Source organism: Eurytemora carolleeae, unplaced genomic scaffold (genome assembly GCF_000591075.1).
Source record: "Eurytemora carolleeae unplaced genomic scaffold, Eaff_2.0 scaffold1791, whole genome shotgun sequence".
Classification (NCBI taxonomy): Eukaryota; Metazoa; Arthropoda; class Copepoda; order Calanoida; family Temoridae; genus Eurytemora; species Eurytemora carolleeae.
The window spans coordinates 29,817-44,277 of record NW_019397675.1 but is presented as its reverse complement, the minus strand read 5'-3'; the positions used below and the strand labels follow the sequence as shown (position 1 = coordinate 44,277).

The following is a 14,461-nucleotide window of genomic DNA, read 5'->3' as shown; positions in this document are numbered from 1 at the left end:
GTTTAAGCAAATGGTTAAAGAAATAGAATGAAACAGTTTTACTATTTCAGAGGACATTATATTCCAAACCGGGATTTGGCCCATTTCTAACACTATAGTTATAAATGGGGAAAATCTGCAACAATTGGGTAATCATAGATATATACTGGGACCTCACATGAGCCCAGAGGGAAGGTTTATGGACGATCGAAATTTCAATAATTTGCCTCCAACAAAATTTGATTTTCATTCAGGTTTGAAAATCCATGAAATTTTAAAATAAAATCCGCGAACTTTTTTGTTTATTTTTGTTTTACATTTTACACAATTATAGAAAAAATGTTTACAATTGTCCCAATCTTTCAATTTGTGCCAAATATTCAAAAAAAAAGCATGATTGCAAAATGTGGATTGTAATTTTTAAGGTTATCGTAAATTAAAAATTCTCCCCCAATTATTCAAAACTCAAAAATTCTTTTTTTTAAATGAAACTTTAGTTTAGAAGACAACGACTTGTATTGTACAGTCCCCTCAAAATTTGACGAAAAGGTCAACATGTACATATAAAGAAGAGGGGCATTTTTGTAGACTTAATTGGATTATGAATCAAAATTTAGAGAATAGTTTTTAAGCCTTTGTCCATGGTCCCTGTAACTGCAGTAGACGAAATATATAGTTCATAGAGGGCCCCTATAAGCTTTATAATATTCAAAAAATGAGTAAGATATCCATATTTTTAACTTTAAAAGTAAAAGGGACCGGCAAAAATGGCCAGAATTCAAATACTTTACAAGCTAAAAAAACGACTATATCTTCCACATTATAGACCAGACAAAGGTTTAAAGAGTACAGCTGTGCTTGTGAGTTAAATGAAGGGTAAATAAAATTTATTACGATAAACACTTCGAGTTTTTGAATTTTGAAATATCCATTTTCATATACAAAAGTTTTTTGTTCAAAAATATTTTTTTGTGCTCCAAAATTGAGAAATTTTTTTTAAAAAAAAAATGTTATTTTTTCTTACGAGCAATTTCTATTTCTTTTCATATGCATGATACAAATTTAACATCCAATATGCCTCTGTTTATGTGATAAGTGAATTTACTTGAAATGAAAGGCCAAAAAAAGAAAATTATAGAGCAAAAACAGTAAAAATATGCCATATCTGTATTTCTTTTTACTTTAAGAAGCTTATTTAATAACTACACGGAGAGTACTAGACAGTACTAGGCAGAGAGTACATTATCCAACTAGAAAGAAACAAATTCTAAACCTGACGAAGCTGTAAGAATAATTTTATAAAGAAAATACAACGAAGTGGGCTTAACAATTTATTAATAAAAACAAAACAATTTTTTAATCGTAATTTCCAACTTTTGTAAAATATGAACTTCATGCAGTAAATAAATCTCCTGACAGACCCGGCATCATAAAACCTGAACAAGTTAAGATTACATTTAAGAAAAGAAATTGAGTTTTTGCTCCAAACATTGATTTTCAAATTTTAATATCTTTGCAACCCAATGTCGTAGATCTTTAATATTTCAAACTATGAATGCTATCAGATCAAATAATGTAAGTTTGAAATATCAACGGTTTACATCATAACGTTGCAAAGATATAGGTTTTACAAAAACTGAATTTGTGGCAAAGACTCAATTCCTTTGTTTCTTAAAATTAAAATATCCATCGTAAACAGAATGTATTCTCTGGGTTGGTTGGCATTTTGTTGAAAATTTAATAAGTTAGATGTTTGAAAATGAGAAAATATTTTAAGAATATATGGTTGCCGTGGGCAGGGCATCACCCCCCCCCCCTCCATACACCCCATTTATACGCCCTTGCTATGAAAAAATGATGGAATGTTCCTTTAAGACGAATCCAATTTAGAAACTATGTTACATTCTATAAAACAAAATATGTGTTGGTTGGTCTAACTTTCAAAAAATATGTCCACAAATGAAATAGTTTAGCCCTGTTAATTTTTCAAAAACTTAAAAATTAGTTTATGATAAATTAATGTTTGAACCGTTTTATTCAATTCCATTGGCCATTAATAATTCAACAACTATTTAAACGTTTTAATAACTTTTCTTTTTGAATCAATAATTAATGTTAAAGCCTCGAATTCCCAAGATTATTGATTTCTTTAAATATTCTTTTTAAAATCAATTTAATTTTGTCTTCATTTGCTTACAGGGACTTTTGCTAGGTTTAGTATTTCATCTAAAATTCTGATTGGCTTGGTTTCTGCTGGGGGGGGGGGTCAATTTGACCCCCCTGTAGTTTTTTTACATAACTCAAAAAGTATTAGTCTGAGGCAGTTGAAATTTTTTGACTTTTCCTACATACCCAAAGCTCTCCCTTTAGGCATAAAACTGGGCTTTAATACTAACTGCCTTGGGTCCTCAGGCACACTGCCTGAATGACTGCTTTTTCCTGTAACAAACTAAATCTTTGTTTTGACCCACTTCCACTTGTCAGATTTTGATAAAATTTAGCTTTTTGGAAAGCCTTTGACATAAGGATATGAATTGCACAAGTTTTGCAAAAAAAGTTGCAATTTTTTTGCAAACAACCTGTCAAAGGAAATTTGCACATTTTTAGTTTTTCTTGATTAAAAATCAGGTTATTCAAAATTTTGCAAAAATTTTTGCATATTTGAAATGGCATGGTCAAGGGCTTTTCATTTTTTGGACAAATTTTTTTTTGCAAACATTTTTACTGTATAACTGGATTTTGCGATAAAAAATTAAATTTTTGAAAATTTGCAATTTTTTTTGCAGATTCAAAAAGTAGAGCACAAGAGCTTTCTAATGATGTATCATTTGTCATATTTGGACATCAAACATGGGATTTAGAGGGGGGGGGTCAATTGACTCCCCCCCAGCATATCCTGGTATTCAAGTACCCCAGCAGAGATAGGGTTAAATCGTCCTCTTTTTGTTTGTTTTGAGATTGTTTTCTGTATTTTTCGTTTCGAGTTTGTCTTCTATTTTTTTTGGTTTTGAGGGTCGTCCTCTATTTGTTTGGAGGTAGTGCCATGTTTGTTTGATTTTGAGGTCGCCCTGTATTTGTTTGGTTCGGAGGTTGTTCTCTATTTTTTTTGTTTGGAGGTCGTCCTCTTTTTGTTTGTTTTGAGATTGTTCTCTGTATTTTTCGTTTCGAGCTCGTCTTCTATTTGTTTGAATTTTTGAGGGTCGTCTTCTATTTGTTTGGAGGTCGTTCCATGTTTGTTTCGTTTTGAGGTCGCCCTGTATTTGTTTGGTTCGGAGGTTGTTCTCTATTTTTTGGTTTGGAGTTTGTCCTCTATTTGTTTGGAGGTCGTCCTGTCACTGTACAAGTTCATTTCATGTACTGTGCCAATTTTAACTGGCCAGAGCAAGCATATTATCAACTAAAATATGCGATATTTTTCACACCATGTTCTATTGTGTACACGTACTGTACACGACCAATCAGCAAGCAACTGTATCCAGGGATATTTAAGGATTCTTTTGATATGAAACACAAAATCTTCAAAAAATAAATGTTATGTTGCATGTTTAAAAGTGGAGTATTTCTTTAAAAGTTGTAAAACTTAACCCCTGAATGGGTATTATATGCAACAAGTGGCCGTGAGATGGTACTCTAAAAACCTATCGTATAAACGTAGCACGTCGTGCCGGGTCAACTTAGGCCAATGTAGCCCACCCTGTGAAAGGAGACAAGCAGTCTGTGTAGTCCATGTGTTCCATCCAAATACAGACAATATGAGGCAAAACGGGACGGTAGGCCAAATGGTTGACTCCCTCTTGTATTGTACATCGTAAATAAATATTTAGTTTCATTTGCCCTCAATACCATCTATATCATGGGAACCAAATGTTTGTGAACAAACAATTTAAAATTGTAAACCTAAACCTTTATGAACAATATTTAAATGGATAATTTGGGAGTAAACAGTAAACACCGGGAAGGATAAAAAGTAGCTTTCATAAATGGCCACATTTGTTCTTCATTCACAATTGTTTTCTCGTTTAATTCAGAAATGTTGTTTTAAATGCAAGCAATGTTAAAGGCTCTGTCCTTGGCATGCCTGACACACAATGGTACCCTTTAAACCTTACTCTGATAAATAATGTGGAAAACACCGTCCTCTTTACTCTGACAATTTCCTCCATTGTTTCTGAGGCAGAAATGCGAAAGTCACTTTAAAACAAAACAACAATTAAAGATTATTAATTTTCAAAGAAAGATGGTGGAAATCGCATTCATTCTTGCAAACAAAACTTTCAAGAGTATACTCGTATACATTCCACTCAATGAAAGGAAATTATATCTATTATATCCCTTTAAAACCAATGGAAAGTTTTCAATGGAAAATTTGACTCGTTATTGCAAGTATATATATATAAATCAATACTAAATAAACTTAAAGCTAGCTAGTACCTCTCTTCAGCTAACTCTACGCACTTCAGTTTAACATGAGGTCTATCCTAGTTGTGTTTCTTTTCTACCAGGTATTATTAAAAATAGAAAATTATTTCAATGTGCTTAAAGAGACCATGATTGCCTCATTTTAAGTGACCCTAATAAAGTTTGTTTTTAATCTTTGTGAAGAAAAAATCTCAAGAACTGACGAAGGTCAACCCAGACCGAAATATATTTTCAATAAATGTGGAACTAACATCTACTTTTTTACTCTACAGAGGTTTGGTCCATCACCATCACCGAATTTTAAACCTAATAAAGTTATATATCAATAACCCGATTTTCAACTGTACACTTAAAACATTTTTCTGACTCCAAAAGTATTTATGAGAATTTCTCCATTGTATCCTATGAGCAATAAATGCAGATAAACCACAAATGAAAATAAGTAATTTTGATGAACAAAAACATGCATATCTAATTCATACTTGATCAGACAAAGCTTTTAAAGGTATTGCCAATTCTTTGCCTGGAGGGTCACTTGAAATTGCGCTTACATTCAGTTTCAGCACTTAAAACTAACTACAACCAAATAGGTTATCAAGACTCAAGTACTATCGATGGTAACAGAAAAATCGATCAACTGTGCACTACGTCACAAGTGTAAAAAGTAACAAAAGTGAGAAATTTCCCAGATTCTCCGTGGTGACTTCCTTTGAGGAATTTCCGTGGAATTTATCGAGAATCATTTCCTGTAACTGTTTGCTAGGAAATTCTCGAGAAATTCACCAGAATTGATCCCCAAGATGAGAGATTTTTGTGGGATCACAGTTTTGAGAATTTCCTGAGAAATTCTTCGGAATTTTTTCCCACGAAATTCCTCAGAATTTCTCCGCAATAATTCTCCGGAAATTCCTGAGAAATTCTTAGGACTTAATTAGTCACCATGTTTACGGATTTTTAGGGGAATTTATTAAGAGAATTAGTATCATGAAATTCCTTGGAATTTCTCCGGCAAATCACCCAAAGAAAATCCTGAGAATTTCTCCTGATTACTTCTCCGGAAATTCCTGAGAAATAATTAGAAATTTCCTAAAAGTGCATGATCCACAACATGTACTGTATATTGCATTCAGTCGTACTACTCAGTGTAGAGACGACCCAGCACTTTTTATGCAATAAATGTAGCCTGGCAAGATCACCTAGTTCCTTTTTCATATTAGTCTTCTACTAAATATAAACATTAAGATTTTTGTGAATTTTTATTCTCAAATCCCAATAACATAAATTATCTTTTCGAAAAATATTTTTTATGCGTAATATTTCTTTACAAAAAACCTGTAGGTGGTGAGAGGAAATGTCAGCACTAGCTTTGAAAAATATGAAGTTGAAGAAGCTTATTGGTTAAATCTACCAGGTCTAAAGACAATCAAAGCGTTGTCGGAGATGGAGGTATGTTTTCTTTCATTATAAACATCTTATTTTCTACTTAAAGGGAAGGGACGGTAAGTGCAATTCCAAGTGACCCCAAATACAAAGAATGCAATTCCCGATTCACAACGATACTCTTAAAACCATTAGCTAATCAATAATGTGCAAGATATTGTCTTTTTTTAAAAAGTTTAAAACTGATAATTCATATATGTTATAATGTTTTCTTGTAGTAAAAATGCACAAGTCACTTTTGCAGAGAAACCACAATTGAAAATAATCAGTTTCCTAAATTATAAAAATTGATTAATAATTCATACTTGATCATACAAAGCTTTCAAGGGTACCGTTGTGAATCGGGCATTGCCATCTTTGCCTGCAAGGTCACTTGAAATTACACTTACAGTCCCTGTATGATACAATTAAGAACATTTTGTGTTTGTTAAGTGTTCATTCCTTGCGAATAAAGACGTTTTTGCCGTCAACGCAATAAGATTTAGGTAACTCCATTATTTAAAAAAATTTTAAGATAATAATAAAAAAACCTCAGTGCAAACTCCTGTGAGCTTGGATGGTTAAAAGACGAGCCCCCAGATCAAGATGTTTCTGGAAATTTAGAGCAAAAAAAAGGAAAAAATCATGATTTGCCGAAATTAAAACTGATCATTTAGGAATTTGAGGTTCCATTTCAAGTTACCTTTCAGTTAAAGGTCTGAATCAATGAAAGTGAAAAATTGGATTTCCAGAAACTTGAATTAAAACTTGAAACTTGAATTTCAGAGATATTAAGAGCTCAAAAAATCAGATTAGTGATTGCCTTACACTTTGCAATCTATTTTCGAAAGTTGGTCAATCGTTGACATCTTGTTGTACAGTATCTAAAACTTCAGTTTGTTGACATCTTGTTGTACAGTATCTAAACCTCAGTTTGTTGACATCTTGTTGTACAGTATCTAAACCATCAGTTTGTTGACATCTTGTTGTACAGTATCTAAAACTTCAGTTTGTTGACATCTTGTTGTACAGTATCTAAAACTTCAGTTTGTTGACATCTTGTTGTACAGTATCTAAACCATCAGTTTGTTGACATCTTGTTGTACAGTATCTAAAACTTCAGTTTGTTAACATCTTGTTGTACAGTATCTAAAACTTCAGTTTGTTGACATCTTGTTGTACAGTATCTAAAGCTTCAGTTTGTTTTGAATCTCAACTCTCCAGTACTGACGAGGATCAACTCAGACCAAAATATATTTACAATAAAATGTGGAATTATTATTTACTTTATTTAATTTTTAATTTTTAAATCATAGTTTAAATTCAAATCTTGATAAGATTAAATAAAAATAAAAATAAATTAATCCCGCATTTCATGATTTGACATTTATAGTGAAAGTTAAGAAAAGAGTAGGCATAACGGTAAAATTTTTTTGTTCTGTTTAGCATTTTAAAATCTGGAAATAATATCAAATAATAAAATACAAAATCTTAAAAGAAATTGAGTCTTTGCCACAAACCCAAATTTTCTTATCCCTATATCTGTGCAACCGGATGGTGTAAACCTTTGATATTTCAAAATTAGATGATTTGATCTAACAGAAATCATAATTTGAAATATCTTAGGTCTATGCCATTGCAGGTTGCACAGATATAGGAATTAGAAAATCAGAGTTTTTGGCAAAGACTCAATTCCTTTGCCTCTAAGCCAATCTAAGAACGGTTTATAATGGCATTAATATGTTTTTAACTCATTAGTTTTGTTTTGGTCTGATATCACTAGTTTAAAAAAGCATTAACAACTTTGAAATGTTAAAATAACCCAAATTATTTTTACTTACAGATTAGCAAAGTTGAATGCCCTAAAGATAAAACTTTTCCATTTAACAATTGGAGCAGTTGTTGCAAGGTTGGTATTTTTTCATTAAGGAAAATAAGATGAAGAAATCCAAAAGGGGATTGAAAAATATTTTCTAAATTTTTAATACCTAATGTGTATTCAAGAAAAACTGAAAATGTGCAAATTCCCTTTAAAGGCGTCCGTGCAAACATCTGTTCAAAATATTTTCAAAATTGTGCAATCTGGTTGCATTCATTATAGGCTTACCAAAGAGCTATAAAGTGTTGAAATCCAATTACTGGAAGTAGGTCTAAATATAGATTTAGATAAAGGTAAAATAAGTAAGTATGTTTGGGGACTCAGGAATAAGTATAAGATAACCTTAAGTGTGTGTTAGTTAGAAAATTCAGTAACTTTAAGCTTCAGCTATCTTTAACACTTTTGAGTTATCGCAAAAAAACGACAAGGGGGGGGTCAAATTGACCCCCCCCCTGGGAAATAGGGTTTACATTGTATGAAAAATGAAAAATTGTTATTTTTATGTCATGTTCGATTCAAAGCTTTTTCTGATCAAAATTGAGTGAGATATCATTTTGGTGTATATATAGTAGCTTGCGGATTTGTATTCATACAGAAACAATGTAAAACTTGCCAGGCTGAGATAAACATTTTTTAAGCATGAACAACAATAATGTAATTCATATTATTGAAAACGATTTAAAAGGAACGGTTTTGAATCGTGCATTTTCCATAGTAAATTACTTGAAATTACAATTATATAGTCCTTTTAGTTTAAACCCCAATTTGTTCTTTAGGAAAACTTGGAGTCAAACTTCTGGACTAAAAAACCTGGACTTCTAACGCAAAAAAGCAAAACTTGCAGCGGGTACTTGCATTCTATTCATTAAATACTTTTCCTTTCAGGAAATTTAACTTTTCAAATATTTAAAGTAAATATCATTAAACATTCATTCAAGGGTTTCTGAAAAAATAACTGGAAAATGTACGTACAATGTACTTTGCACATATATCTTTTCTAATATATCTTTGCAACCTTTGATATTTAAACTATGCATTCTGTTTGATTAAATAATCTAAGTTTGAACAAAAGTTTACACTGTTACACTATCAGATTGCAAAGATATAGAGATTAGATAATTTTAGTTTGTGGCTTAAATTATTTCCTTTCTGATAATTTTTGAACGTTTTTGCATAAAAAGTAATTTGATTTCGTAAATATTTTGAAACTCAGATTAGTTAAATTGCATTTATTGAAAAATAAGAGAAAACATTAGAAAATTGTGGATTTTTAAACATTTAGAGGTTCTGTGGATTGTAAGCCTGAAATGTGCAAAAGGAGCAAGACTCTTGAATCTGTCAACCCATTCCAGGCGAACATTAAACCATCTTTTTTAAAAGAAATTTCTATGTTTTCATGTTTCTGGGAAACTATTTATCAAGTTATCGGGCAGATACAGGGTGTCCCAGTAAACTGGGAAGTCAGTGACGAATTCGATATCGTCTTTGCTATGAATTAGCATTGTAAAACCTGATTTCAAAAGCCATAAAATAATTATGTCTGCTAGAGTTTATTTTATGATAAGGGCAAATGGCTGTAAAGATGTGTCTATAATGTCTCCACAAGATGAACAGTGAAGACGGACAAGTTTACTCTGTTTGTATACTGAAATTTTCTTGTTTTAGTAAGTATACAACTAATACAACCGGCCGTATGCATTCAAAACATAAACAAACAAAATGTAAATATAGCAGACGAAACTCTTACGGATTATAGCTTTCTCAGTATAGGTATCACTGTACTAAATTCAAGAATTATTTATGAAGGCGATATCGAATTCGTCACTGAATTCCTATTTTATGGGGACACCCTGTTCATCAACTATGCTCTCAGAACAAATAAAAAGGAATTGAGTCTCTGCCACAAACTCAAAGTTTTAAATCTTTGCAATCTGATAGTGTACAAAGGTTATTTGACCTTACAAAATTCAAAGTTAAACTATCCAAGGTCTACAAAATTGGTTTGCAAAAAAAAAAGGGATTAAAAGTTTAGAGTTTGTTGCAAAGTCTCAATTCCTTTGTTAGGTTTTGTCAAAACGTAAAAGGATTCTCATAAAATTGTGATGAATAGCAAAAAGTTAAGATTGAAAAAAAATGTCTATTCCTTACTTTCAATTTTTGAAATTCCTCTACTGCTTTAGGTCAAGAACGTAGTAATTCTTCAATCTGATCTATCATCAGCTCCAACCAGTTCTGGTGATGAATGCAAAGAACTTTGTCATTCAACTGAGGCCTGTCAGGTACAGATGATCAATTTTTAAGGAGGTTGAGTAAAAAATTAGAAATTTATTTTTCAGGGATGGGTTTTCAATCCCGACTTGGCCAGGTGTTACATGAAAAACTTCGCAGCTGGAAAAAAATCATTCACTAGAAAAAAGTGAGTTTTGAATTATCAGAGTTTAAAATAGTGTGCAAAGACAAAATCGGCTACTTTTCATTTCTAAACCAACATTACCTCGTCACATTTATACAACTTTTATTTCTTTTAAGCATTAGTTCTAAACCTAAAACGCGCCTTCTTAAATAATGTAACATCTGACAAAGGTAATCACAATCTTAGCATGGCCTCTAACCCTTCGAAATGTCTTAAATTGTTTTTGAGAGCCAAATAAAATATAATGCTAAATCAAATCATGTTTATTATAAGTAATAGGATGGTATTTTTAATTATATTGTTTTTTTTTTAGTGGATTCATATCTGGACTCAAACCTTCATTTCTTGGTCTCTCTGCAGATGATCTTCTTTAAAGTGTTGTTGAACATGGGAGTGAGCCTTTCAATGCTGATAAATTAATTAAAGGGACTGTCGACATGATTTTCAAATGGTTTCATACCCGATACACAATTTTACCCTTTAAATCTATGTCATTGTTTTTTAAATAAAACACAGCAATAATTTTTATATTAAATTGACTAACGATACCACCCCGTCATCTTCTTTCTTTCATACCCTCCCCCTCTGATAAATCGGGAGTTCTTGTCAAATATGAAGTTCTTAATTATTCAAATGAAAATGTTTTTTTTCTGTGATTTCTGGAGAAAAAAAATATCTTTTTTGGAATAACCGTTTTCTCAGTAAGAATAATAGCTTAGTTTTCAGCTACTAAAATAATGATATCTTCTTTGTCCTTTTTAATAAAAAGTTCAATTGGTATCCTTGTGAATCAGATATTAAATTACCTTTACAGCCTTTTTTAAAGTCTATTTAATAATTTTTGTGTGAAGCGTTTTGTGTGATATTTTACCTGACCTAAATGACAAAACTCGTAAATAAAGTTTAATCCATTACATGTCTTTTATAACTTGATTTCCAGATTTACAACTATATGACAGAAGGAACGGAAGTAGTCATTAAAACAGAAGTCCACAATATTCCACATGGGTTTTGACCAACGAGGTTATAGTGTATCGAGTGCTGATGTACGCTAATCTATCCTAAATTGTATTATATGCCCGAAGAAAGAGTATTAACAAAACTATAGGAAAAGTTTGTTTTTTGCCCCCCATGGTTTTAATTACAATTTTAAAAATCTAGTTGTAAATTTTACTTTGCATGATTTAAGTTTTTAGAAACAAATGTTGATATTTGATATTGATACACAAAATATATCCTATTATAACATGTCCTAAAAAATGCGATATAACAGACACAGGTCACAGGCGCGTAGTGGAGGTTTAGCCTGGGGGGGTGCTTTTTTTGTGCACCCCACTAACGGTTGATATGCACCCCCCTAAAAAACCGGTATTAAGAAAAAATAAAGTTTAAAATCTATATTAATCTACCTGAAAGCTGACTATTAGTCATCTGACCATAATTACCAATCATTTTAGATGAATCCCCGCGAAAAAAAAATTGTAAATAAGATTGAGGTACAAGAAAGAATTTGAGAAATAATCATAAAATGGACAAATTGTGACATTGTCGATTGATAAGAAAAGTAAAAAATCTGAATATATATGTAAGTTCACTGTTTAATAAATTAGAGCCTGCCTTTGGCTCTTGGGGGGGCCTAGTGGGATGCATGTCTAGGGGGGCATAGGTGTACCGGCCCCCCCCCCTCCACTACGCGCCTGACAGGTCAATTTTTGTCAATGTGTAAACCTTTCCAAAATATTAATTCTTCTCGATCAAATTGTTAAAAAATTAAACTTTTTTATAAGTAAACAAAACCTTAAAAGTCGTGAAAAAAACTACCCAAATTATGCATGCCTATCTCTATAATCTAAACTAATTATCTAAAACAGTTAACATTTTTTGGACACCCTTGTAAACATATATGTTTAATTTGACCCTTATATATGTAGAGTAATTAGTTTGTAAACAATGAACTCTTCCATGATAAAAAAATACTTAATTTAAAGAAAATATATTTTAAATGTTACCCTTCAAAGCAATATTTTCCGGAGCTTAACATTGTGTGCATATGCTGAGCATATTCATCGAAAAATATCAACTTGGAAGGATAATTGTCTGAATAAAGTATTTGTTCTATATTTCAAAATTATGACCAATTATACATTGTGTGGTATTTTAGAAGTACATTTATTGCTTCTAGATATAATTACATGATAAATAACGAGTGTATGAAAGGAGAGGAAGTTGAGTAGGTCTTCTCTGGTTCCAAGATTCGACACCACTCATTTGCGGATTTCATAATCCTCTTTCGGGGACTTAATCCTCTACTGTATCATTATTATTGTAAACGTATAGTTTATCTTCAAAAACAGTTGCTTAAAATATTTGACAATTGCTGAGATTAATTCAATTCATTTATAAAATTATGAATCTACAAATATATTTTTTACTTAAGAAGCTATTACGAAAGACGCAAATATGTAGTTAACCCGATTGTAGTTCATGAAAGATTATAAATATATGAAAAGAATTAAAAATCATAAAAAAAATCGGTTGAAAATTGATTTATTTCAATTACCGTTATAGCGCATATGATCGTTAATCTAGAGAAATAAGAAAAGAAGTGTTTAAATATTTGGTTTAACAAAAATAAAATGATATTACACGTAAGGAAACTAAGTTTTTGCCACAAAATCAAATCTATTTATCTCTATATTTGTGCAACCTGATGGTGTAAACCTTTGATATTTAAATTTTAGATTACCTGATCTAAAAGAATTTATAATAGTTTGAAATATCATAGGTCTACGGTATTGACACATTAAGTTCCAAAGATATAAGAATAAAATCAGAGTTTGAGGCAAAAACTCAGTTCCTTTCCATACACGTTAAAACACTTGGTCCGTCGATAGACGACATATTATGGTCGCATGGGATTCAAAGGTAACCGCCAAAAAAGTCCTTGTAAAACAAGTTTCCGTAAAAAAGTCCTAAAATTTCACACTAAAAAAGTCCTGTGGAAAAAAGTCCTTTTATTAAAAAGTCTCCGGAAATAAAGTCCTGCCAATTCGAGACTTTATTTTTTAGGAAAAAAGTCCCAGGAATCCAAAACACAGGACTTTATTTCCAATGACATTTTTTCCAAGGACTTGAGAAAATTCGGACTTTTTTCCAAAGTTTTTATTTCCAGGTTTTTTTTTCCAGAAACTTTTTTTCCCGGGACTTTCTTACATTTCGAAAACTTGATAAGATTGAAGAAGTTTAATTGTTAATTGGAGCAGTGGCGGCCATAAGGGGGGTTATTGGGGTTATTTACCCCCCCCCTAGAATCCTGGGGGNTCTAGGTATCTGTTAAACCTGGGTACATATACCAGTACAACTGTTCATATTCTAGGTATCTGTGAAACCTGGGTACATATACCAGTACAACTCATATCACCCCCCCCCTCCCCCCGTTTGCTGTGATATATTGGTTAGTTTTGAGCCATCTTACACCAAGCCAGCAATTAACCTGGTTTTAATTAATTATAGTTTTTAACACCCGACCCATGAATTAATTCATATTATATGAATTATGTTGTTTTAAGTGTCTATAAAATTAAAAAATAATTTCTGTGTTTTTCTCTTATGTTTACTTTAACTTAATTTAAAATGTAAACACAAATATTTTATTTCCTTATTTCATTAATATACTGTACGTTCAATCAGTGAATTCAGTAACACCTACACATTACAGTTGTATACTGTACGTTCTGTGAATTCTGTAACACCTACACAGTACAGTTGTACTTAAAAAATTTATACTTTACACAATTACATAACAAAGTATAAAGGTATTATAGAAGAAACCTTCCTTTATACTTGTTTCGTGCCATAACATTGTACACTTCCGTAACCACGTAGTAACAAAAATTATGATAAATACGTGAAAAAAGTGATAATTATGATTTCTATTTTATACGATTATAATCAAATTCTCTTTATGTTCTGATTCCTATTGTTAGATAAAATGAGTTAAATTTAAAGTTAAGCAAATTACACCACTTTTAATACTACTTAAGGCCGTTCTAATAAAGAAATGCAATACACTGGTGTAAACCCTAAGGGTATATTTACACTGGTGTATTTGTGTCCCTTGGTGTAACCTAAGCACGGATTTAATAATCATTCCTGAACCCTGGGTCAGCTGAATTTACACCAGTGTCGCCATACTCACGGTTTTATTAATCATCCTTATGTTACCCTGGTGTAAATACTCTGTTTACCCTGGGTAAGTCAGAAAACACAGGGTGGACCCAGTGTTTTCATTTCTTGACACTGGTGTAAATCTACCCAGTGTAAACTGTACGTTGTTGTTGTTTGAACCAGTG

General features: G+C 31.6%; 1 protein-coding gene across 2 annotated transcripts; it reads left to right on the top strand.

Moving 5' to 3' along the window:
• The first annotated feature begins 4,267 nt into the window (after positions 1-4,267).
• On the top strand, positions 4,268-11,250 carry LOC111715446 (uncharacterized). Of its 2 annotated transcripts, XM_023490770.1 has the most exons (11): positions 4,271-4,481; positions 5,737-5,844; positions 6,271-6,323; positions 6,374-6,453; positions 7,211-7,239; positions 7,661-7,726; positions 8,473-8,543; positions 8,979-9,048; positions 9,877-9,975; positions 10,033-10,112; positions 10,423-11,250. In XM_023490770.1, exons 1-11 carry the CDS (start codon positions 4,446-4,448, stop codon positions 10,481-10,483), a joined length of 753 nt encoding a protein of 250 aa, XP_023346538.1. In that variant the 5' UTR covers positions 4,271-4,445; the 3' UTR covers positions 10,484-11,250. The 2 variants fall into 2 exon arrangements, with proteins under 2 accessions (XP_023346539.1, XP_023346538.1); XM_023490771.1 differs by lacking the exons at positions 6,271-6,323; positions 6,374-6,453; positions 7,211-7,239 and having other exon boundaries at positions 4,268-4,481.
• Positions 11,251-14,461: the final 3,211 nt, after the last annotated feature.

What these genes read in the sequence shown, in the direction of transcription:
- LOC111715446 (XM_023490770.1), top strand. Translation starts at nt 4,446, where the DNA reads ATGAGGTCTATCCTAGTTGTGTTTCTTTTCTACCAG. An exon ending in GTCAACGCAATAAGATTTAG is followed by an intron (nt 6,324 to 6,373) that starts GTAACTCCATTA and finishes AAAAAACCTCAG; the next exon opens with TGCAAACTCCTGTGAGCTTG. An exon ending in ATTCAACTGAGGCCTGTCAG is followed by an intron (nt 9,976 to 10,032) that starts GTACAGATGATC and finishes TTTATTTTTCAG; the next exon opens with GGATGGGTTTTCAATCCCGA.